The sequence below is a fragment of the Heterodontus francisci genome, chromosome 18 (assembly GCF_036365525.1).
Source record: "Heterodontus francisci isolate sHetFra1 chromosome 18, sHetFra1.hap1, whole genome shotgun sequence".
Taxonomy (NCBI): Eukaryota; Metazoa; Chordata; class Chondrichthyes; order Heterodontiformes; family Heterodontidae; genus Heterodontus; species Heterodontus francisci.
In genome coordinates, this window is record NC_090388.1 from 85,844,466 (window position 1) to 85,869,430 (window position 24,965).

Genomic DNA, 24,965 nt, shown 5'->3' on the forward strand with positions numbered 1-24,965 from the left:
AAAGTGATCAAGAGGGTAGGTTAAAGGAAGTCTGGGAGGAATCCCGGATGAAAACCCCTACTGTCCAGTCAGCCAACCCCCAAAAATTTGAGAAGTTAGACCCCACATTCTCCTATGTAAATGCAGACATAAAAGCACTCCACCAGAGTTGCTAACAGCATTTACAGGAATCTGCAGAGACAACAAAAGACCTCTAGGGGGCAGAGAAACTGTGAGGTTGATGCCTTACCTTGTCGAAGTTCCGCAGGGGAGTGCAGTAGAGTCTGCACAAATACCTTCAGGCAGGAGTGTCCCAGAGACCAAAGGGGAGATTAACAAAGAATCCTCCCCCACAGGCCGAGAAAAAGGGAACCACCCATCCCCCTTTTCAGACCTCAACAGGAACAAAGACCCTAGGCAGCCATGGAAATCGGCAAACGGAAGGGAAACTTCCCGAAAAAAAAGGAACCACGTGGTTACTGGGATGCCAAAAAGGGGAAATTAAAGCAGCACTGGCACCAAGAAAAGACAGTTTTAGTAAGTTTTCAGATTCATGAATGAATGGGATTGAATGAGAGAAATGCATGGTTTTCTGTATCTGATATATATTTTCTCTCAACCCTTTTAATAAAGTGTGCTTTTCTCAAATCACATTTCATTCCCCTGGGTGTGGCGGTGTCATGCAGAATGCTCCTGGACTGAGAAGAACTGTCCTGGCTGGCTTGCCAGAGCCTCTCCTGCCTGTCTGCCTGCTCCCATCTCTTTCTCATGGAACTTCAAAAACCCACTGAAGTCATTTGAACCCCAAGAGAGAAAAATCTCCGACAGTGAACAAGGTTTAAGGAGAATACTGGGGCCCAACGGAAAGCAAGATCTACCTACAAGCAAGGACTCTACAGTGCGCTCAAAGACTCTTCAGATATTCCCTCAAACTTTTCCACTTGATTTCTTCTGCTCTTTTCTGTCCCTGTCTGCATGTGTGTATCACGTATGCATGCTAGCGTGGGCACGTCATGTATCAGTAGGCGTTAGCCGAATTAAAGTTTAAGTTTAATAAAATTTCACTTTTCTTTTTGTGCTGGTTTCTTTGCCCTGTAATTGGAAAGTGGTGAACAAGGCTTCACCAAGGGGGAGCTAAAAACACGGTGTGTTTGCAAATAAAACCCTGTTACAGTAAGACCAGGTGAAGGTTAAAAGGGAACCCTCGACCTCTTTCTCACCTGGTCGTAACAGTAGACTTAACACAACTTCATAAGGCTGTCACACGAGAAATTCATCTGATGCCCTCAGTAGACAAAGCTTGTCAAAGCTATCTAAAAGTATTATGTTCAGAAAGCTTGACACGAATAGTAGCTCTTGGTTGGTCCCTTTGGATGGGAAGTCAAGGTTACTGACAACGTGCATTGCTCCGTTCAGAAGATATTGTTTTAATAGTTTAGCATTCGGTTTAACATCTGCAACTGAAATATTCCAAAGAGCTATGTCAAACATTCTACAGGGCCTTAAAGGAGTAACATGCTAACTGGAGGATATCTTTGTCCATGGTGAATCCGTCAAAGAATATGACATGTGGGTTAGTGCGGTTTTGAATTGCCTACAAGAGGAAGGCCTGATGCTTAATGAAAAGTGCGAATTCTCGAAAACATCTATTTATTGTTCGTAGCAAGGGCATAATGGCAGACCTGCAAAGACGAGAGCCATTAGTGAATTCCCAATTCCTACTTCTGTCCGAGGTCGTCAACAATTCCTTGGAATGGTTAATCACCTGGCAAAGTTTCTGCCCAATCTAGCGCAAGTTACTGAACCCTTAAGATAACTATTAAGGAAAACTCAAACAGGTGTTGGAATGCACATCAGGAGCAGGCATTTCAAGCGATCAAGTAAATGCTGATTTCGCCAGATATCTTAATGCATTATAGCCTCTCACGACTGACCACAATTGCAGCAGATGCTTCATCTACAGGGCTAGGGGCAGTCCTTTTTCAAGAACAGCCAGATGGATGTTGCAGACCAGTTTATTATGTGTCTCAAGCATTGACTGAGACAATGTACGCCTTCATAGAGAAAGAAGCTCTCGCAGTCTTGTGGGCTTGCAAAAGTTCTCAGGTTACATCATCGGCTTAAAGGTTGTCACAGAGACAGACCACAAACCCCTAGTTTCCTTACTTGATGACAGCAACTCATTAGAATGCCTCCGAGAATCCAGAGATTCCAGTTGAGGCTAATGCGATTCACGTATGAAACAGTATATGTACAGTGCAAGCTGCAAACGTCAGCAGATGTATTGTCCAGAGCTACTGTTAACTTCATTAATGAGATTGAGTCATATTCTCAGTTCACTGCATCACAATGGCCAGCATGCTCAAAAAAGCTCCAATAAATTAGTCATGCTCAGATGCAAGATGAGGAATACATCCGTATTTGTCAATTTTGCACACAAGGTTGGCCACAGCAGCGTTCCAGTGGTACGATGATGAAAATCATCTTTGAGTACAGGAGGCACTTTACTATTGTGGCTGATTTGCTGGTACATGCATGAGGCTGGTGGTTCCGGTCTCACTCCAGGCAGATATCTTGGAAAAGGTGCACCAGGGCCACATGGGTATTACAAATTGCAGAGCACAGGCTCAGTCATCTGTGTGGTGGCAGGAATATCAAGAGGTAGAGGAGAAATGATTTCTGAATGCCGGGTATGCACAGTTCACAGATCAGACCAGAGGGAACCCCTTATCTCGACCCAATTTCCAACGAGATGGTGGGAATGTCTGGGGATGGATCTATTCATGCAGTGTCTGCTGCAATTGTGGTCAGTCTTGAGAGGCTATAATGCGTTAAGCTATCTGGTGAAATCAACTTTTCCTTGATTGCTTGAAATGCCTCTCCTGATGTGCTTTCCAACAGCTGTTTGAGTTTTCCTTAATAGTTATCTTTAGGGTTCAGTAACTTGCACTAGATTGGACAGAAATTTTCCCAGATGATTAGCCATTCCAAGGAATCATTTGAAGATCTTGGACAGAAGTAGGAATTGGGAATTCACAAATGACTCTGGTCTTTGCGGGTCTACCATTGTTGTTATTCATTATTTTCTAAGGTGAATTGAAGTCAAACATTTGTACACAACGACAGCTGAGACGGTCATTTGAGCTTGACAGAATATCTTTGCAACTCATGACATTCCTGACGAGTTTGAATCAGATAATGGTCTTCAATTTGCAAATCACTACTTCATGCAATTTGTGGAAAACTTTTGATTTGTACACCTTACAAGTTCCCCTAGATACCCTCAAGCTGAAAGGAGAGTCAGAACTATCAAAGCACTGTTAACGAAGAATGAAAATTTCCAAACACAGTCCTAAGCTACAGATCTACTCCATTGCTATGTGGATAAGCACCATCAGAGCTGTTAATGGGAAGGAAGCTCAAAGCACAACTTTCTTTCCTACAAAAAAAATTACTTCCAGGGCTCGAAGTCCAGGATTATCTGAGAGTTGAAGACAGGAAAGATTTATTGAAAAGAATAAGCTTATAACTTTAACAGGAGATATCGTACCAAGAAGCTACCCAAATTGATGGAAGGAGAACAAGAATGAGATGAGACCAGGGGGATGGGATACAGAGTGGAAGCACAGTAGGGGGTGATGTACAATCAAATATAAAAGAGAAGCTAAATCAGTCTGGCGGACAGAGTAAATGTAGACCTGTTAAGGCTCAGGCAAATAATGCAAGGCTGGATTGTATCCATTTTAATGTAAGGCAGATGAATTGAGGGTGTTGATTAACACATGGGAATATGATATTATTGCTATCACTGAGACATGGTTGAGGGAAGGGCAGGACTGGCAGTTTAATATCTCAGGGTATAGAATCTTCAGACGTGATAGGGGAGGTGGTAAAAGAGGAGGTGGCATTGCTTTGTTGATTAAAGAGACAATTACTGCAGTAAGGAGGGATGATATCTGAGAAGGTTCCTCTAATGAGACCATATGGGTAGAACTTAAAAACAAAAAGGGGGCTATTACTTGGCTGGGAGTGTACTACAGGCCTCCAAACAGCCAGGCAGCGGTAAAGTAGCAGATATGTAGGCAAATCTCAGAGAGGTGCAATAATAATAGGGTAATAAGAAAAGGGGATTTCAGCTTCCCCTATTTTGGAGGGGATAGTATTAGTGCAAGGGAGCGGAATTCTTCAAGTGCATTCAGGAGAGCTTTTTGAGCCAGCACGTAGAAAGTCCTACAAGAGGAGGGGCAGTACTGGACTTAAACCTAGGGAATAAAGCCAGCCAAGTGGTAGAAGTGTCAGTGGGGGAGCATTTCGGGGATAGTGACCATAACTCTGTAAGATTTAAGGTTCTTATGGAAAAGGACATAGAGGGACCGAAAATAAGAGTACCGAATTGGGGGAAGGCAGATTTCAAAGTGATAAAACAGGATCCGGCCAAAGTGAACTGGGAGCAGCTTCATATAGGAAAGTCTACATCAGACCAGTGGGAATCATTTAGAAGGGAAATTGTGAGGGTTCAGATGCAACATGTTCCTGTAAAGGTGAAGAGTAGGACCAACAGGTCAAGGGAACCCTGGATGTCAAGGGATATAGAGGATTGGATAAGGAAAAAAAGGAGGCGTACGGCAGATTCAGAGTGCTGAAAACAGCAGAGGCCCGAGAGGAGTATAGAAAGTGTAGGGGAGTACTTCAAAAAGTAATTAGGAGAGCGAAGAGGGGGCATGAAAAAACACTGGCAGACAAGATAAAGGAAAATCCCAAGGCATTTTATAAGTATGTTAGGGGCAAGAAGATAACCAGGGAAAAAGTGGAGCCCATTCGGGATCAAAACAGCAATCTGTGTGTGGAGCCGGAGGACATAGGTGAGGTTTTGAACGATTACTTTTCACCTGTGTTCACTATGGAGAGGGACGATGTAGGTGTAGTGATCAGGGAAGGGGATTGTGATATACTTGATCAAATCAGCATTGAAAAGGAGGAAGTATTAGCTGTATTAGCGGGCTTAAAGGTGGAGAAATCCCCAGGCCCAGATGAGATGTATCCCAGGCTGCTATGTGAGGCAATGGAGGAGATAGCGGGAGCTCTGACACAAATTTTCAGATCCTCTCTGGCCACAGGAGAGGAATCAGAGGATTTGAGGACAGCGAATGTGGTACCGTTATTCAAGAAGGGTAGCAGGGATAAACCAGGTAATTACAGGCCGGTGAGTCTAACATCAGTGGTAGGGAAATTATTGGAAAGAATTCTGAGACAGGATTAATCTCCACTTGGAGAGGCGGGGATTAATCAGGGATAGTCAGCATGGCTTTGTCAGGGGGAGAACGGGTCTAACAAATTTGATTGAATTTTGCGAGGAAGTGACTAGAGGAGGGTAAAGCAGTTGATGTAGTCTACATTGACTTCAGTAAGGGTTTTTATAAGGTCCCGCATGGGAGATTGGTTAAGAAAGTAAAAGCCCATGGGATCCAGGGTAATTTGGCAAATTGGATTCAAAATTGGCTTCGTGGAAAGAGGCAGAGGGTAATGGTCGAGGATTGTTTTTGTGATTGGAAGCCTGTGACCAGTGGTGTACCGCAGGGATCGGTGCTGGGACCCTTACTGTTTGTGGTGTACATTAATGATTTAGACATGAATATAGGAGGTATGATCAGTAAATTCACAGATGACGCAAAAATTGGTGGTGTCGTAAATAGTGAGGAGGAAAGCCTTAGACTACAGGACGATATAGATGGACTGGTAAGATGGGCGGAGCAGTGGCAAATGGAGTTTAATCCTGAGAAGTGTGAGGTGATGCAGTTTGGGAGGTCTAACAAGGCAATGGAATATACAATGGATGGTAGGACCCTAGGGAGTGCAGAGGGACCTTGGGATGCTTGTCCATAGATCACTGAAGGCAGCAGCACAGGTAGGTAAGGTGGTTAGGAAGGCATACGGGATACTTGCCTTTATTAGTGGAAGCATAGAATATAAGAGCAGGGAGGTTGTGCTGGAGCTGTATAAAATGCTGGTTAGGCCACAGCTGGAGTACTGTGTACAGTTCTGGTCACCACACTATAGGAAGGTTTGAATGCAGTGGAGATGTTGCCTGGGCTGGAGCATTTCAGTTATGAAGACAGGCTGGATAGGCTGGAGTTGTTTTCCTTGGAGTGGAGAAGGCTGAGGGGGGACCTGATAGAGGTATACAAAATTATGAGGGGCATTGATAGGATAGATAGGAAGAAACTTTTTCCCTTAGCAGAAGAATCAATAACCAGAGGGCATAGATTTAAGGTAAGGGGCGGGAGGTTTAGAGGGGAGTTGAGGAAGAATTTTTTCACCCAGAGGATGGTTGGAATCTGGAATACACTGCCTGAAGAGGTGGTAGAGGCAGGAACACTCACGACATTCAAGAAGTATTTAGGTAAGCACTTGAAACACCATAACATACAAGGCTACGGGCCAAGTGCGGGGAATTGGGATTAGTTAGGACGGGTGCTTGATGGTCAGTGCAGGTGCGTTGGGCCGAAGGGCCTGTTTCTGTGCTGTAAAACTCTATGACTCTATGACCAAGGCAGTGGAGGAGTAATCATCCAGAGAGATGATAATCAACAGTAATCTTATTTAGTACATACTTCAGAAGGTACGATAAGAAACAGGAGAAATCTTATTTCTATTCATCAAAGATGTCAATCGGTCATTCATTTGAATGAACCAGATGTTGAACCTGAGGTTCAGAAAGCATCAGTTACTACAAACCTCAATGAAGGCCGTCCATGTCAAGACACAAGTGTTCAGAGAAAAACTACTGATCTTCCAAGTCTCACAAGAACATTATCAGGGAGAGTTGTGAAGCCTCCTGAGAGATTGAATCTGTGATGTCAGAGACTTGGGGGGAGACATGGGCAGTATGTAAGTGTAAAAATGAATGTCTAAATAAATATATGGACAAAGACTTGGGGGTAGATGTCGTATAAGGGTTTGAAAGGGTTAATAGCTGGGAGAGTGTAGTAACACCTCCCACTATGATGATGTAAGCAATCACATGTGAAAAAGACTTGAGAAGAAGCAGCATCATCATGACCATCAGAGGAGTTAGACATGTTTAAGTGTCTATAGTTTCTTATTATATGATAAATAGTTATTGTTTAAACTCTACCAAAGACGCAGTAATCTCTCTGGTAGAGTAACCAAACATAAAACAACAGGCTTAGATAATTTAGACAAGGAAAAACTGTTCCCATTAACTGATGGTACAAGTACTAGGGGACACATATTGAAGGTTTTGGGCAAGAGATGCTGGGAGAATATGAGGAGGAACCTTTTTACACAGAGGGTGGTAATGACCTGGAACTCGCTGCCCACAAGGGTGGTGGAAATGGAGACAATCAGTGACTTCAAGAGGAAATTGGATGGTCATGTGAAGGAAATAGACTTGCAAAGCTATGAGTATTGAGCGGGAGAGTGGGACTGACCGAATAGCTCTGTGGAGAGCCGATATGGACTTGATGGGCTGAATGGCCTCTGTGCCGTAAATGACTCTGACTCTAAGCTGTGGTGACTCTTATTCCAGATTATGCTGAGCCTACCCTACGGCTGAAGGACAAGGAGACCCTCTTCATGCTGCTTGCTCTTCACATGGAAGAGTCTCCACTCTGTGAAGAACCAGTTAGACTAAGTAACAAAAATGAAAATATCAAGGTAGGAAAAATAATTTGTTTCTGAATTTTTCAATAACAATCATTGCAGATTCATAATAAATTGGAGGATTGTTTCAAACAACTGAAGAGTAGAAAGCATTGACCAAGTTTTTTGCTTGCATGTCTTGTCTATTTGGAATCTAAAACTCCAAATTTAACTAGTGTTACGACCAGATGAGGAATGTCTAGGGGTCTTTTGCTGTCTTTACCTGGTCTTATTGTAACAGGATTTAATTTTAAACACACTGTATTTTGAACTCCCCCTTTGTGAATTCTTGTTCACAACTTTCCAATTATGAGGCACAAACAGGCTTTCTTTGGTTTAAAGAAGATGAAATTTATTAAACCTTAAACTTAAACTCGAACACAGTTCATGCCTACGGATATATGACTTGCCCACGCTAGCCTTCACATGCGATATAAACATGCTGATAGGGACAGAAAAGAGCAGAAGAAAAGATAAGTAGAACAGTTTGAGGCAATATCTTATTACTGTTTCTTGAACTCGCTGAAGTCCTTGATTGAAGATATGGTCTTGCGTTTTGTTGGGGCCTAGTAGCCGCCTTAAAATAAAAACAGAAAGTGCTGGAAAAACTCAGCAGGTCTGGCAGCATCTGTGGGGAGAGAAGCAGAGTTAACGTTTCAGGTCAGTGACCCTTCTTCAGAATCCTTCTTAAAACCTTGTTCAAGTAAGAAAACTTTTCTGTCTCTGAGTTTATGTGTCTTCAATGGTTTCAGTTCCCTGAGAGATGAGTAGACAGGAGAGGAGATATTCTCAGTCCATGAGCATATGGTATTCTCTGTCTCAGTCCTTTTGTTGGGAGTTCAAATTCAAAAAAACTCCCAGGTTGCCCAGCAGATTAGTCACGTGACTAGCTCCTTATATGGAACAGTCTCTTCAAATCCTTTGTTGTGCGTTCAAATTCAAAAACTCCAGCCAGTTAGTCATGTGACTAAAACTGGTCTGACCACATCTGTGCATTGGGGAAGCAACTGCTGGGTCGCCATTGTTTCAAAATTGGAAATGTCCTTCCAGTCAGGGCTTGCAATTTTTAAGTTTACTTCATGTGGCGAAATACCCTGTGTCTCAGTCTTATCAGGTGGGGGGGTTTGCCTGACACTAGGAACAGAAATTGGGGGTGGGGGCAGGTGCAGGTGACACTCCATCGTCCGAGGAGTTCATCATCAAAACATCTTTTCCACTGGGATACAAACGATCAGTTACTGAAAGGAACATGGTCACCAGGTCTGTTCTAGATTAGATTAAGTTATTTTAGGTCAAGTGGATATTTGACACAGGCAGAAACACATCCACCTTCTTCAGAGTCTCCAAACTGAGAAATAGATACAGGTAGATTTCTGGTCTGCCCAATATGAAGTGCATGACTCTGTCCACAAACAGACACTTGCTGCTCATCTAAATCCAGAGAGTTTAGGCAGAATTTGGCACTGGCCAAGTGTAAGGGATCCTGAGGTGTGAGAAGGGGTATTGCTGGAGTTCAACTAGCTAAAACCATGCAGTTCGCCAGCACAGAGCATGAGTAAGCATGTTAATGACCCAGCTAGTTGTCCATCAGTTCTTTAAAAAATCTTTGCATGAAAAAAGGAATAAGAAATGTGGAGTGAGCAGCAGAGTGGGATTGGACTGAGTGAGATTTTAAAAGTTTGAAGGTGTGATCAGCGGACTGTGATTAGACAACCTGGAGCATTAAAGTGTGTGAAGAGTGAGCTGGAGAGTCAGGTTGTAGTCGATGTGACAGTAAAGTTTATGGAGCTGGAGCAAGAGAGTTGGATTGGGGCATTAAAGGGTTTGCAAGTGCTTCGGAGACTGGGATTTGGCTATCAGGGATAGTAGACGATATGAGGACATATCGGGGATACAAAACAGGGGGTATCACACTGGCTGCCCATTACACACTGCCCATTATATATTGCCTGTTATATTCTCCCTGTTTTTTGCTCCGTCCGATATTGGGTTTCATTGACACAATGGAACTGAATATCATGCGTGTATATGAAGGGTTGGAAATGAGACCCCACCTGTTTGACCCAAATCCAATTTCACTGCAACCATCTCTTTACAGCTCTCGCACCCCTTACACATCCATTGGGGGAAAACTTGGATATGACCTGAAAATGGGTGGCTGTGAGCAGCCCTTTCATTGCAATGCGGGCAGTCTGTTAAATTTATGCTGCCTGCTGTTTTAAATAGGAACATAGGAACAGAAGTAGGGCATTCAGCCCGTCGAGCCTGCTCCGCCATTCAGTTAGATCATGGCTAATCTTAATGCCACTTTACCACGTTATCCCCATATCCCTTGATGTCGTTAGTATCCAGATATCTATCGATTTCTGTCTTGAACATGCTCAATAATTGAGCTTTCACAGCCCTCTGGGGTAGAGAATTACAAAGATTCACCACCCTCTGAGTAAAGAAATTCCTCCTCATCTCAGTCTTAAATGGTCTACCCTTTATTCTAAGACTACGTCCCCTCATTCTAGTCTCACCAGTCATGGGAATCATCCTATTTACTCCCAGCTTGTCACGCCCAGTAAGAACTTTGTAAGTTTCAATGCGATCACCTCTCATTCTTCGAAACTCTTGAGGCCCAGTTTCCTCAATCTCTCTTCATAAGACAATCTCGCCATCCCAGGGATTTGTCTGGTGAACCTCCGTTGTATTCCCTCTATGTCATGTATATCCTTGCTTAGATGAGGAGAACAAAACTGTACACAATACTTCAGGTGCAGTCTCACCAAGACTCTATACAATTGCAGCAATACAATTCTTGCATGCACATCTCACACCTCGTATGGTCATGTGCTACATGAGATCACTTCCTTTCGTGATGATCACGCCCACTCTCTATATATGTCCTTAAAGCAACATAAGACAACAGCTAGTGCTATTTAAAGGCAGCCTCCACATATTAAAGGGGAGGTGCATTGTGGCTGCAGGAAGTGGTGGCAGTCCTTTGTAAGCTGAATCTGTGCTGTACCTGAACATGGTAGGGAGCGTGGACCAACCAAGGTTTTCTGATGGTGTGCTGGAAGTCTTGGTGGAAGAGATGTAAAGGAGGGGAGTGTGCTGTATCTGCAGGGGTGGCAGGTGGCTCTCCAGACACCTGATTAGGAGGCAGTGGGAAGAAATAGCGGCAGAGGTCAATGCCAAGAGCATAGATGTGGTGCAGGAAGAAGTTTAATTCTCTCACATGAGTTGTCAAGATGAGTGACGTCTTATTCAATTCTTATTTAAAATTCTTATCCTAACAACTGCATCTCTAGCCTCATCCACTGCTCAATTCACTACACCCACATCACCTACCTATCAACAATCTCTATCAATCAGTACCCAACCCTACCATTCCTATGCTTGATCTCACCCTCACACACAAAGCATTGATGCAACCCTCACACCAACATCTCACAGCGTGCACAGAGCTATTCAACCATGACAACCGTATCACCCAGGCAGATTTCACAATGTTCATTGACACATTTCCCTCTCTCTTGAGAAGGTTGTCACACAACCAGAGGCAACACTAATTAACTGGTGGGGAACAGGCACAAGTGCACATTCTACCTCCATGGAGGAGACAGTGCTGGTCATAATGGGAGTAGCCGTTGCCAAGCCCGCGCCCAGTGGCACAGGTGAAGCCATTGAAGATGAGGGAATCCCCAGGCCCAATCCTCTTTCTCCCATCCCACTTCTCCCTCACCCTTTCTCCCACAATCTCTTCTGAGAAGCTGCTGATGGTGTAATCATGTCCTCCTTATTTTCTCCTCTCCTCTCACCACAACCCTACCCTTGATCCTTTTCCCTTTCGATATCCAAGATTTGCAGCCTGTTCAGGTAGTGGAGTGAGATCAAGAAGCTAGTGAAGGTGAAGGGACACTGTCACTCAATCTTACACTAACAGCCATCAGCTCAGATACTGACACTGAGTCTATTTTAGAGTCCACGATAGAGGAGGGATCTGCATATGGTGAGTACAGGCACAAGTGCACTGCAGCAAGGCAGGGAGAAAGGATGTGCCAGCTTGTCGGATGGCAAGATATCACACTAGTTCTATTGCAGAGGATTCAGATGATGACTTTGATGGGCCAGGCTACAGAAGGCTGATGGGTGTACACATCCAAATGCTTGGTGCACTGAGAAACCGGCCAGAATGCCTGCGTTCAATGTCAAGGAGCATGGAGGAGTTTGGAACTAATTTGGTTTGGAGCTATCTGCAGAGCTTGGAACGATCCTTTCAAAAATGCAATGGGTGGCTACCTCCTTCAGCACACCTGTGGAACCAACCATGGGCAGACAAGTGGCAGATGAAATTTAATGCAGAAAAGTGTGAAGTGATTCATTTTAGTAGGAAGAGCGAAGAGAGGCAATATAAAATAAAGGGTAGAATTCTAAAGAGGGTGCAGCAGCAGAGGGACAAATCATTGAAGGTAACAGGGCAGTTTAAGAACATGGTTAACAAAGCATACGGGATCCTGGGCTTAAAAATTGGGTCAGAGTACAAAAGCAATAAAGTTATGCTGAACCTGTATAAAACACTGGTTTGGCCTCAACTGGAGTACGGTTCCAATTCTGGACACCACACTTTAGGAAGGATGTGAAGAGTGCAGAAAAGATTCATGAGACTGGTTCCTGGGATGAGGAACTTCAGTTATGTGGATATATTGGCGAAGCTGGGGCTGTTCTCCTAGCGTTTCTACTCTATATCTCTACTTATAAAGCCCAGGATCCCATATGCTATTTTAACTACTTTGTTAAGTTGGCCTGCCATCTTCTAAGATTTGTATACAAATACCCCCAGGTCTCTTTATTTTTGCACCCCTTTAATATTCTACCATTTAGCATGTATTGTCCCTCCTCATTTTTCCCACCAATATGTAACATCTCTCACTTTTCCATGTTGAACTTCATTTGTCATGTGTCCTCCAATTACAGCAGCCTGTCTGTGCCCTGTTGAACTGTATTACTATCTTGCTCAATGATTATTACACTTCCAAGTTTCATGTCATCTGCAAGTGTCAAAATTATACCCTATATCCTCAAGACCAAAACATGAACTTACATCTACCGTTTGTCACAGAGCTACCGCCTCCTACAGATCTCCACCTCTTACAGATCTACTGCCTCTTGCAGACCTAATGCTCTTCTAGATCTCCCCCATCTCTTGGTCTATCATTTCTTGCAGGCCTGCTACCTCTTGCAGTTCTCGGACCTACCATCCCTTACAGAACTCCCATCAGTTACAGATCTCCCAACAACTATTGCCCACATATCTACCCTTTCTTACAGATCTACAATATCTTAGAGTTCTACCAGCTGTTACAGATCTACCATCTCTTGGTGTACTGGACAGCTCTACGAACGCTTAGGACTGGATTTTGTGCAGGAGGAGGGGCTCCCGACACCAGGCCGAAAAGTTGGGGGGAACGTTGCCTCTGCATTTTCTCTGACCCCCGGGGTGATCCTCTGATCTTTTGGGGTCAAAGTTTAAGGAGGCGGGACAGGGATCCCACCCCCCAAGAGCTGCGGCCAATCACAGGGCCAACAGCTCAGCAGTATCGACAACGCCACGAGGAACAGTGGCTACTGCCAGTACTGCAGAGGCCTCGGAACCATGCCCAGTTGTGGAATCCTGGAACACAGGTAGGTGAGGCGAGGTCACCAGGGCCAGTCCAGAAGGCCCCACAAGGGGAAGGCATGGGGGCGTGGGTGTTTGGTCCAGGGGGAGGGGGGTTCCTGGGGGTACATTTATTCCCTGTGGAGGGTCCTCTGTGGGCCTCAAATTGGCCATGAAGGAGGGACAACCGCACCCTCCCCCACCAAGTCCACAATAAGGGCGCCTTGTTTTCCAAGGCATCCTCCCCGCGCGCGGAGGCACCCCCTTCCCCACCCCCCCCACCCCAGCTGCTGGTAAGATCCCAGCGGCGGCAGGAAGAGGCCCTTATTTTGCCTCGGGGCAGGAAGGCTGTCGTCAGCTTATCCTGTTCCCAGGAGAATCGTAACAGGGATCGCTGGCATCAGTTTCCCTGGCGGACAATTATGCCCCGATTCTCTGGCACCACCACCCCCCCCCCCCCCCGCTCTACCCCTGGCTCGAAAGGTGCTGTTGGGATGACCATAAAATCTGGCCCTTACTGTTCTCCCACCTACCATTTCTTACAAATCTGCTATTTCTTTCATATTTCCCATCTCTTTCTAATATTCCAACTTTCACACATGTACCAATTCTTACAGATCCTCCCACCTCTGATCCACCATTTCTTACAGTTCTCCTACCTGTTAAAGATCTCCCACCTCTTACAGATTTACCATCCGTTCCAAAGCTCCCATCTCTTACAGATTTATAAGCTCTTACATATCTCCCATCTGTCTGACTGTAGGTTCTTACATATATCCCATCTACCATCCCTTACAGATCTACCATCCTTCAGCATTTACTAGTCCTTTCTCCCATCCCGTACTGGTTTCCCAGCCTTACTAATCTCCCACCTTCTATTACACATCCATCATCTCTTACAGATCTCCTATTCCTTGGCCCGTGTTTAGTACAGTTCTCCCATCTCTTAAAGGTCACCCATGTACCATCTCTTACCATCTCATTGCTTGATCTAACATTTTTAAAGGTTCCAGCTTGGCTTTTATTTAATTCAGTTGCTCTTTGTGATGGTGTGTTAATCTATTATGGCTGAATTTGCATAAAATGCAGACTTACATTTAAAGATCTTATTGTCATTTATATAACATCTTATCATATCCTTCGGATGTCGCCTGTACTTCACAGCCAGTATGATGAATTTTAAAGTCCAGTCACTGTTGTATAAGTGAGACTGTTGGTTATTTTGGCTCAATACTCCAAGATGCCTGGCTCAATAACTAACTAGTATTGGTGGTATGCAGATGGGAACAAAAGTGTCAAGTTTCTGATCCAATATCAGTTGAATTCTTACTGAAACCACCATCTCTGTCTGTCATTGGGTGATGCTGAACCAGGGAGCCCAGGCCTGCTAGCCTCAGTAACCTGATCTTTGGCAGGATGGGAATGTGGACAAAGAAATTTGCGAATACTCCAAAACCTGGTTGTGCCAGAGACACATATTCTGAGGTCCTAAATCATTGTGCACCAAAGGGAGAATGTATGCACCTTTTTTGGTTTTGCTCAACTCATTTTCTTGTGTTCAACATCAAGACTGTCATCGATACTCTGGAGTTTAGAAGAATGAGAGGTGACCTCATTGAAACATACAATATTCTGAAGGGGCTTGACAGGGTAGATACTGAGAGGTTGGTTCACCTGGCTGGGGAATCTAGAACACAGGGGCACAGTCTCAGGTTAAGGGGCCGATCATTTTGGACTTAACTCAAAGGGTTGTGAATCTTTGGAAGTCTCTACCCAACAGGGTTGTGGATGCTCAATCATTGAGTATATTCAAGGCTGAGACAGATAGATCTTTGATTTCTCTGGGAATAAGGGATATGGAGAGTGGGCTAGAAAATGGAGTTGAGGCAGAAGATGAGCCATGATTGTATTGAATGGTGAAACAGGCTTGAGAGGCCCAATGGTTTACTGCTGCTCTTATTTCTATGTTCTTATCTCACTCCCTCCAAACCAACATGTGTTCATTATACTCCCACTCCTTTGGGCTCAATTTTAACTCAAAACCAATTCACTTACAGCTAAAATCAGGCTGAAAATTTCAGTGATTTAAGAAGGGACAGAGCACAGGAAGATTGGAAAAGGGATTGCAAGGAAAAGCAGTAATAGAGTAATAGAAGACATTGGGGGATGAGATATTTTAGGTACAAAATTGACATATTCCTTTGAAGGGAAAGTGTAGTGCATCAAAAGCTAATACAGCTTGGATGACAAAGGAAATAGAAGTTAAAATAAAAGAGAAAAAGGAGGCTGATAAAAAATGTCAGGAGAAAAATTCAGTTAATCACCAGGAAGATTATGGAAAGTACAGGAGGGAATTGAAAATTATAATATGAGAATGTCATGCAGGCCCCCACCTGCCAAGCATGAGGCATATTAATTTCGACACATGGATATTACATTTTAAACTATTGTTGAAGTGAAGAAAGGACTTGCTTTAAAAAAATGCCAGAACTTGGCTGGAAAGGCATTTGCATATTAACAGACAGTGTTTGCAAGGACAAAGCAGCCATTCCCTGACACATTCAACCTACAATGGACTTTGATCACCAGACATTGAAGATGGAGCAGCTTGAATTCCAGGTTGACTACTAAGATGGCCGAATACAAAAACGGGCATGGTCAAACCAGCTAGTCACAAGACTAACCTGCTGACAACCTGAGTTTTTTGAAACAAACAGTTTGAACTGAGTGTGTCTGTTTGCTCCTGGACTGAGAAGATCTCTCTCCTGTCTGCTCCCATCTCTTTCTCACAAGGCTCTGAATCCACTGAAGCCACATGAACCCCAAGAGAGAAAAGTCTCCTACAGCGAACAAGGTTTAAGAAGAATACTGGGCCCCAATGAAAAGCAAGATCTACCTACAATCAAGGACTCTACAGTGAGCTCAAAGAACTGCAACACAACTCTTCAGATATTGCCTCAAACGTTTCCACTTTATTTTTCTTCTGCTCTTTTCTGTCTCTATTTGCATGTGTGTATCGTGTATGCATGCTAGTGTGGGACACGTTGTGTATCCTTTGGCATTAACTGAATTAGAGTTTAAGTTCAAGTTTAATAAATTTCAACTTTTCTTCTTTAAGCCTAAGAAAGCCTGTTTGTGCTGGTTTCTTTGCCTTATAATTAGAAAGCAGCGAAAAAGGCTTCACCAAGGGGGTTCTAAAAACACGGTGTGTTTAAAATCAAACCCTGTTACAGTAAGACCAGGTGAAGGCAGAAAGGGAACCCTAGACCTCTTTCTCACCTGTTCGTAACAGATATTTTAGCGCTAGTGTCTGAAATTTTACGCACTGACAAACAAGAGAAATTGGAAGTGGGAAGCCAAATTGTTTCGAATCAACAAAAAAAAAGCACGATTTCAATACAGGTTTTCTTGTGGTTGTGTGTGCTTGAATACTAACCTGTCTGTGACTGAAGCTAGTAGCTCTCCAAGCCAGGGTGAAGTAACTTGGGATAAGTTCAAAGCACTGTTTATGGAGGAGTTGAGGAAAATGGCTGAGCAGTGTGGGATCACTGAATATGGCAAAGCTAGAAAGTCTGAATTCCTAAGACTAGTAGCTAATCATTTTCCCTTCAATCTGAAGAAGCAGAAACAGGGTTAGAAGCAGACCCAGACAGGGTATTGTTAGCAAAGCTGCAATTCGAACAGAGGAAACTTGAATTAGAGGAAAAAGAAAGGGAGAAAACAAGAGCCTTCCAGAAGGAATGTGAAGAAAATGAATGACAAGAGAAGGAACGAGAGAGAGGAGAGAGAGAGAGAAAAAGAATATTCCAGAAAGAATGTGAAGAAAGAGAGCTGAAGTGGTTTCGGTTAACTAGGGGGTGACAGAGTAACCCCAGTGAAAGCACGGCCAATATGGAAGAGTGTAATTCAGGGCTGGGTGAAAATTGTTAAAACTAGCTCAACTAATTCCAAAATTCAAAGAGGAGGATGTAGAAGATTTTTTGTCTCCTTTGACTAACTGGTAAGGCAACTAAAATGGCCAGCTGAGACCTGGCCTCTTTTACGACAAAGCAAGCTAACTGGAAAAGCCCATGAGGTTTATTCCCAGTTGCCAGATGAGAGTTCATCAAATTATAAACTGACCAAAAATACTATCCTCGGAGCATATGAATTAGTACCTGAAGCCTATCGCCAAAAGTTTAGAACCCTCAAGAAGCAAGCTAATCAAAATTATCTGGAGTCCGAAAGAAGTAAACAGCTGGCTTTTGATCAGTGGCTGAGGGCTCTTAAAGTACAGCTCAGCTATGAGAATCTCAGAGAAGTAATTCTGTTTGAGGAATTTAAAAACTCTCTCCCAATCTCCATAAAGACCCATGTAGAGGAGCAGCGGGTTCAGAGAGCCCGGCAAGCGGCCATTCTGGCCGATGAGTTTGCTTTAATTTAGAAGGCAGTTTCCCAGGGGAGAACCTTTCCTAGTCACCCCCATAAATCTGAAAAGGGCAAAGTGTGGGAAGGTGGTAAGTGGCCAAGCAGTCCTGGGAGAGAAAGGAAAGCAGGAGACACAGGAGGCCCTCCTCTATCCATAAAGGAAGGTGCTGTGAGCATGAGTGAGACTCGGAGCCCTGTGCATTTCCACTGTAATAAAGCAGGGCATTTAAAAGCTGACTGCTGGAAACTAAAGGGAAAACCTGTAGGATTAATCAGGGCACACCCACTCAGTGAACAAATGAATCTGTTGGAAAGCACAGCAGAACAAGCTGTGGCTTTAACTGCAGTAAGAGTGAGACCCAGGAAGTTTATTCTGCTAGTGCAGGAAAATTTAATAGGATTCCTGAAGGTTATAAGGGTTTTGTGCCTGAAGGGAAAGTAACCCCATACCCCTCGAGTGGGGCAAGCAAGCCCATAGTAATTCTCAGGAACACAGAAACCACTAGATCCTTTTTACTGGGAGAAGGCCTGACCTTTCCCCCAGAGTGCAGTGAACACCAGAAAGGTGGTGAATGGTATTGGAGGGCAGTGTATGCCTGTTACTTTACACCAGGTACACCTGGAGTGCTACCTGGTTTTGGGCCCAGTGACCTTAGGGATTGTCCCTAGTTTGCCTGTGAATGGGGTTGACCTGCTCCTAGATAATGATCTGGCGGGGGTGAAAGTGGTAGCCTCCCCAGTAGTGAAAGAAAGACCGCAGGAGGTCAGAGAGACAGGGCAGTGACAGGAGATGGTCCCCTGCAGTTTCCCTGAATAGGTAGTGGATCAGGCCATAATCAAACCAGCTCCCCCAGAGGAGACTGAATTAGCACTGCAGGCAGATGACCAGGTCTGCATGTCCGAGACTTTCATTGAAAAATTAGGATACCTAGGGAATAAATTAAATGGATTTTCCCTAGCTGAGGCTCAGCAAGCCGACCCAGTGTTACAAGAATTAGTACAGGCTGCCCAGTCTGAAAGTGAAGCAGAGGGAGTCCCTGATTGCTACTATTTAAAGAATGAGATACTGATGAGGAAATGGAGTTTTCCTCACAGACCTGAGGGCAAGGAGTGGACATTAGTTCACCAGTTAGTGGTGCCACAGAGGTACTTGGGAGAAATATTAAGAAGGGCCCACGAGACTACAGTGGCTGTACATGCCAGTATACGAAAGACCAAAGTCCACATAAGACAGCAGTTTAACTTGCCATAAACTCCACAAAGATGTGGTGGAGTACTGTAGGAGTTGCCACATGTGGCAGGTTGAGAGGAACCCCCAACCTAGAGTGAAACCTGCACCCCTAAGTCCTGTATGGGTGTTAGGAGGACCCTCAGCTGGTGAATTGTAAAGGACCCCCTGCCAAGAAAAAAAAGGACAGGCAGGCACAAGGCTGGCAAAAGGTTAGACAGGGAAGGGGAAAAAGTGACCAAGAGGGCAGGTTAAAAGAAGTCGAGAGGAATTCCGGATGAAAACCCCTACTGTCCAGTCAGCCAATCCTGAGAAATGTGAAAAGTTAGAACCCACATTCTCCTATGTAAATGCAGACATAGAACCCCACCAGAGTTCCTAACAGCATTTACAGCAACTTGCAGTGACAAAGAAAGACCTCGAGTGGGCAGAGAAACCATGAGAATGATGCCTCACCTAGTCGGAGTGTCACAGGGGAGTGCAGTGGAGTCTGCACAAATACATCAAGCAGAATGTCCTCTGGGACAAAGGGGAAAGTAGCAAAGAATCCTCCCCCACAGTTAGAATCAAAGAGAAACCATCCATAGAACCATAGAGAAATTTCGGCATAGAAGGAGGCCATTCAGTCTGTCGTCTCCATGCTGTCTGAAAAAACCAGCAGCCCAATCTAATCCGACCTTCCAGCACCTGGACCGTAGCCTTTGAGGTTACAACACCTCAGATGCATGTCCAGGAACCTTTTAAAGGAATTGAGGGTTTCTGCCTCCACCACCATTCCTGGCAGTGAATTCCAGACACCCACCATCCTCTGGGTGAAAAGGTTTTTCCTCATGTCCCTTCTAATCCTTCTACCAATCACCTTAAATCTGTGCCCCCTGGTAATTGACCCCTCCGCTTGGGGAAACAGGTCCTTCCTGTCTACGCTATCTAGGCGCCTCATAATTTTGTACACCTCTATTAAGTGACCCTCAGCCTCCTCTGTTCGAAGGAAAACAACCCTAGCTGATCCAATCTTTCCTCACAGCCTCTACGTTTGAGCCCTTGCAGCATTCTTATAAATCTCCTCTGTACTCTCTCCAGAGCAATAACATCCTTTCTGTAATGTGGTGACCAGAACTGTACGCATTACTCCAACGCCTAACCAGCATTTTATACAGTTCCAGCATTACATCCCTGCTTTTGTATTCTATACCTCGGCCAATAAAGGAAAGCATTCCATATGCCTTCTTCACCACTCTATCTACCTGTCCTGCCACCTTCAGGGACCTGTGGACATACACCCCAAGGTCTTTCACTTCTTCTAGCCCTCTCAATATTCCCCTGTTTATAGTGTAAGTGTTCACTTTATTTGCCCTTCCCAAATGCATTACCTCACACTTATCTGGATTGAACTCCAATTGCCACTTTTCCGCCCACTCAACCAAACTATTGATATCATTCTGGAGTCTACGGCTATCCCCTTCACTATCAAATAGAATGCCAATTTTTGTGTCATCAGATTTCCCAATCATGCCTCCCACTTTTAAGTCCAAATCATTAATATATACCACAAACAGCAAGGGACCCAACACTGAATCCTGTGGAACGCCACTGGAAACAGCTTTCCATTCACAAAAAACATCTGTCGACTACTATCCTTTGTTTCCTGTCCCTGAGCAAGTTCTGGATCCAACCTGCCACATTCCCCTGTATCCCATGGGCTTTCATTTTACTGACCAGTCTGCCATGTGGGACCTTCTCAAATGCCTTACTAAAGTCCATGTAAACAACATACACTGCACTACCCTCATCAATCCTTCTTGTTACTTCCTCAAAAAACTCACTTAAGTTAGTAAGACATGACCTTGCCTTAACAAATCCATGCTGACTATCCATGATTAATCCGTGCCTTTCTAAGTGGGAGTTTATCCTGTGCCTCCGAACAGATTCTAACAATTTACCCACCACCGAGGTCAGACTGACTGGCCTTTAATTATTTGGCCTATCCCTCACACCCTTTTTAAACACTCCATCCCCCTTTTCAGACCTCAACAGGAACAAAGACCCGAAGCAGCCATGGAAATGGGCAAACGGAAGAGAAACTTCCCAAAAAAAAGAACCATATGTTTATTGGAGTGCCAAAAAGGGGGAAGTTAAAGCAGTACTGGCACCAAGAAAAGACAGGCTGTAATAAGTTCTAGGATTTATGAATGAATGGGAATGAATGAGAGAATTGCATGTTTTTTTTCTGTATCTTATATTTATCTCTCGACTCTTTTAATAAAATGCGCTTTTCTCAAATTGCATTTCATTCCGCTGGGTTTGGAGGTGTCATGCAGGCCCCCACCTGCCAAGCATGAGGCATATTAATTTTGCCACATGGATATTAAATTTCAAACTGTTGTTGAAGTAAAGAAAAATCTTTAAAAAAATTGCCAGATCTTGGCTGGAAAGGCATTTGCATATTAACAGACAGTGTTTGGAAGGATAAAGCAGCCATTCCCTGACACATTCAACCTACAATGGACTTTTGATCACCAGACATTGAAGGTGGGGGAGCTCGCCTTCCAAGTTGACTGCTAAAATGGCTGAATACACAATTAAACGTAGTCATACCAGCTAGTCACATGACTAACCTGCTGGGCAACCTGAGTTTTTTGAATTTGTACAAACAGTTTGAACTGAGTGTGTCTGTGTGCTCCTGGACTGAGATGATCTCTCTCCTGTCTGCTGCTGTCTCTTTCTCACAAGCCACTGAGGACACATGAATCTCAAGAGAGAAAAGTCTCCTACAGCGAACAAGATTTAAGAAGAATGCTGGGCTGCAACGAAAAGCAAGATCTAACTACAATCAAGGACTCTATAGTGAGCTCAAGGAACCGTAACAACTCCTCTTCAGATATTCAGATAGGGCGGCACAGTGGCGCAGTGGTTGGCACCGCAGCCTCACAGCTCCAAGGACCCAGGTTCAATTCTGGGTACTGCCTGTGCGGAGTTTGCAAATTCTCCCTGTGACCGCATGGGTTTTCCCCAGGTGCTCCAGTTTCCTCCCACAGCCAAACACTTGCAGGTTGATAGGTAAATTGGCTATTGTAAATTGCCCCTAGTGTAGGTAGGTGGTAGGGAATATGGGATAAATTGGTGATTGTTGGTTGGCACAGACTCGGTGGGCCGAAGCGCCTGTTTCAGTGCTGTATCTCTAAAGAAAGAAATATTGCCTCAAACGTTTCCACTTCATTTTTCCTCTGCTCTTTTCTGTCTCTATTTGCATGTGTGTATTGCGTTTGCATGCTAGCGTGGGGCGCATCGTGTATCCTTCAGCTTTAACCGAATTAGAGTTTAAGTTTAATAAATGTCAACTTTTCTTCTTTAAACCTAAGTAAACCTGTTGTGCTGGTTTCTTTGCCTTATAATTGGAAAGCAGTGAACAAGGATTCACCAAGGGGGTTGCTAAAAACACAGTGTGTTTCAAATTAAACCCTGTTACAGTAAAACCAGGTGAAGGCTGAGAGGGACACCTTGACACCTTTCTCATTTGGTCGTAACAAGAAGCAAAGGGAGGTTACGAAGAAAGATTAGCAGGAAACATTAAATTGAACCCTAATACATTTTGTAAATATAATCTAGGGAAGACGTTGGCACTGATAAGGACCCAAAGTGGAATGTTTATGTAGAGGCAGAGGCCATGGCTAAAGCATTAAATGGGTTCTTTGCATATCTCTTCACAAAGGCATACTGGTTATACTCAAAATGGGAAGCTATTGACAGGATAATAATCAAGAAAGACTTGCAATTATATAGCGCCTTTCACAACCACTGGATGTTCCAAAGTACTTTACAGACAACGAAGTACTTTTTGAGGTGTTTGCTCTGTTCTAATGTAGGAAACACGGCAGCCAATTTGCGCAAACTCCCACAAACAGCAATGTGATAATGACCAGATGATCTGTTTTAGTGGTGTTGATTGAGGGATAAATATTGGCCGGGACACCGGAGAGATCTCCCCTGCTCTCCTCCAAAATAGTGCTTTGTGATTTTTTTCATCTACCTGATAAGGCAGGCGGGGCCTCAGTTTAACGTCTCATTGGAAAGACAGCACCTCTTCCACTGTAGCACTCCCTCAGTATGGCACTGCAGTGCCAATCTAGATTTTGTGCTTGAGTGCAGGCGTGGGACTAAATCGCACAACCTTCTGATTCAGAGGCAAGAGTTCTACCACCTGAGCCACAGCTGACAATGACACTATCTAGTAATGGATAGAAAAGATATACTGAAAAGATTATTACTAAAAGTTGGTAAGTCATCTGGTCCGGATGGAATGCATCCTGGTTGTTGATGTTGTGATAATGTAATATGTAAATAATGAGTGTGCATCATCACTGCAGGAAGTGATGTCATATAGCGTGCGACATAGCAGTCGGAGCTGTGTTAACCACGAGTAAGATGTGCAAGCAGAGCTCTCCTGTATCTTGTATATAGTCTTGTGAGTCTTCATTAATAAAGAACCCAAAGTATTTGTTATCATTCATCAGTGTGTGATTACTAACTTTGTATGAAGAACCCAATAATATTACAGTTGAAAGAAGCAAAGGTAGAAATAGCACGGCATTGGTCACAATCTTTCAATCCTCGTTGGATACAGTAGTAGTACCAAAGGACCAGTGATTTACTAATATTATACCACTATTCAAGAAAGGGGAGAGGGATAAACAAGGAAACTGCATGCCAGTCAGCCCTACATCCAACGGTGATGGAGAAGTTACTAGAAATCAATATCAGGACAAATAAACTTTGATTTGAAAAGGCAGGGGTTAATCAGGGAAAGATAGCTTGGATCTGGTAAAGGCAAAATCTGTCTGACTAACTTGATTGATGAGGTAACAAAGAAGGTTGGTAAGATAGTGCAGTAGATTTATATATGGACTTTCAGAAGACATTTGGCAATGTACCACACAGGAGACTTATTAAGAAGATGGAAGCCCATTGAATTAAGGAAAAGTGGTGGTATAGATACAAAATTGGCTGAGTGATAGGAAGCAAAGGTTGGTGGTACTGGTGGATGAATGTTTTCAGACTGGGGGATGTTTTGCAATGGTCTTCCCCATGGGTTAGTTTTGGGTCCATTACTCTTCTCAACTTTTATAAATGACTTAGACTCAGCTGTAGGGAGCAGCATTATAAATTTTGCAGATGATACAAAACTTTGCAAAGCAGTAGACAACGATAAGGTTAGATTTATGTTTCCAGATAACATAGGAAGGATGATGAAATGGCAACAGCGTGGCAGAAGGAACTCAATGTGGAGAAGTGTGAAGTGATGCACTTTGGGAGGACTAATATGAAAAGACAGTTTACTGTGAATGGCACAATTTTGAAAGTGTAGATGAGCAGAGGAGCCTTGGTGTCCATATACGCAAACCCTTGTAGGTGGCAAAGCAAGTTGATAAGGTGGTTAATAAGCTCATGGGTTAAATGGGTTTATAAATAGAGGAATAGAATATCACAGAAAAGAGTAAAATAAAAGCAAAATACTGCGGATGCTGGAAATCTGAGATAAAAACAAGAAATGCTGGAAATACTCAACAGGTCTGGCAGCATCTGTGGAGAGAGAAGCAGAGTTAACATTTCAGGTCAGTGACTCTTCTTCAGAACTGGCAAATATTAGAAATGTAAAAGGTTATAAGCAAGTAAAGAGGGGTTGGGGCAAGAGATAACAAAGGAGAAGGTGTAGATAGGACAAGGTCACAGAATAACTGACCAGAAGGTCATGGAGTAAAGGCAAACGATATGTTAATAGTGTGTTGAAAGACAAAGCATTAGCACAGATAGAGTGTTAATGGACTGAAAATTGAACAGCCGCAAGTACAAACATGAAAAAAAAAGTGGGTAAGCAAACTGAACAAACAAAGATGAAATAAAATAAAATAAACACAAAAAAAATATAAAAAAAGGAAAAAGAAAAAAATAACTAAAAATAAAAGTAAAATGGGGGGCTGTCATGCTCTGAAATTATTGAACTCAATGTTCAGTCCGGCAGGCTGTAGTGTGCCTAATCCGTAAATG

The 24,965-nt window shown here is 43.6% G+C and overlaps 1 protein-coding gene across 2 annotated transcripts in view; it reads left to right on the forward strand.

The window, feature by feature from the left end:
* Nucleotides 1-24,965, forward strand: part of LOC137379758 (uncharacterized) — a 472,575-nt gene that overhangs the window by 46,079 nt on the left and 401,531 nt on the right. For both annotated transcript variants that reach the window (XM_068051089.1, XM_068051090.1), the window contains one exon: nucleotides 7,529-7,656. In XM_068051089.1, the coding sequence (XP_067907190.1) occupies nucleotides 7,529-7,656 (128 nt within the window). The remainder of the gene's footprint in view (nucleotides 1-7,528; nucleotides 7,657-24,965) is intronic.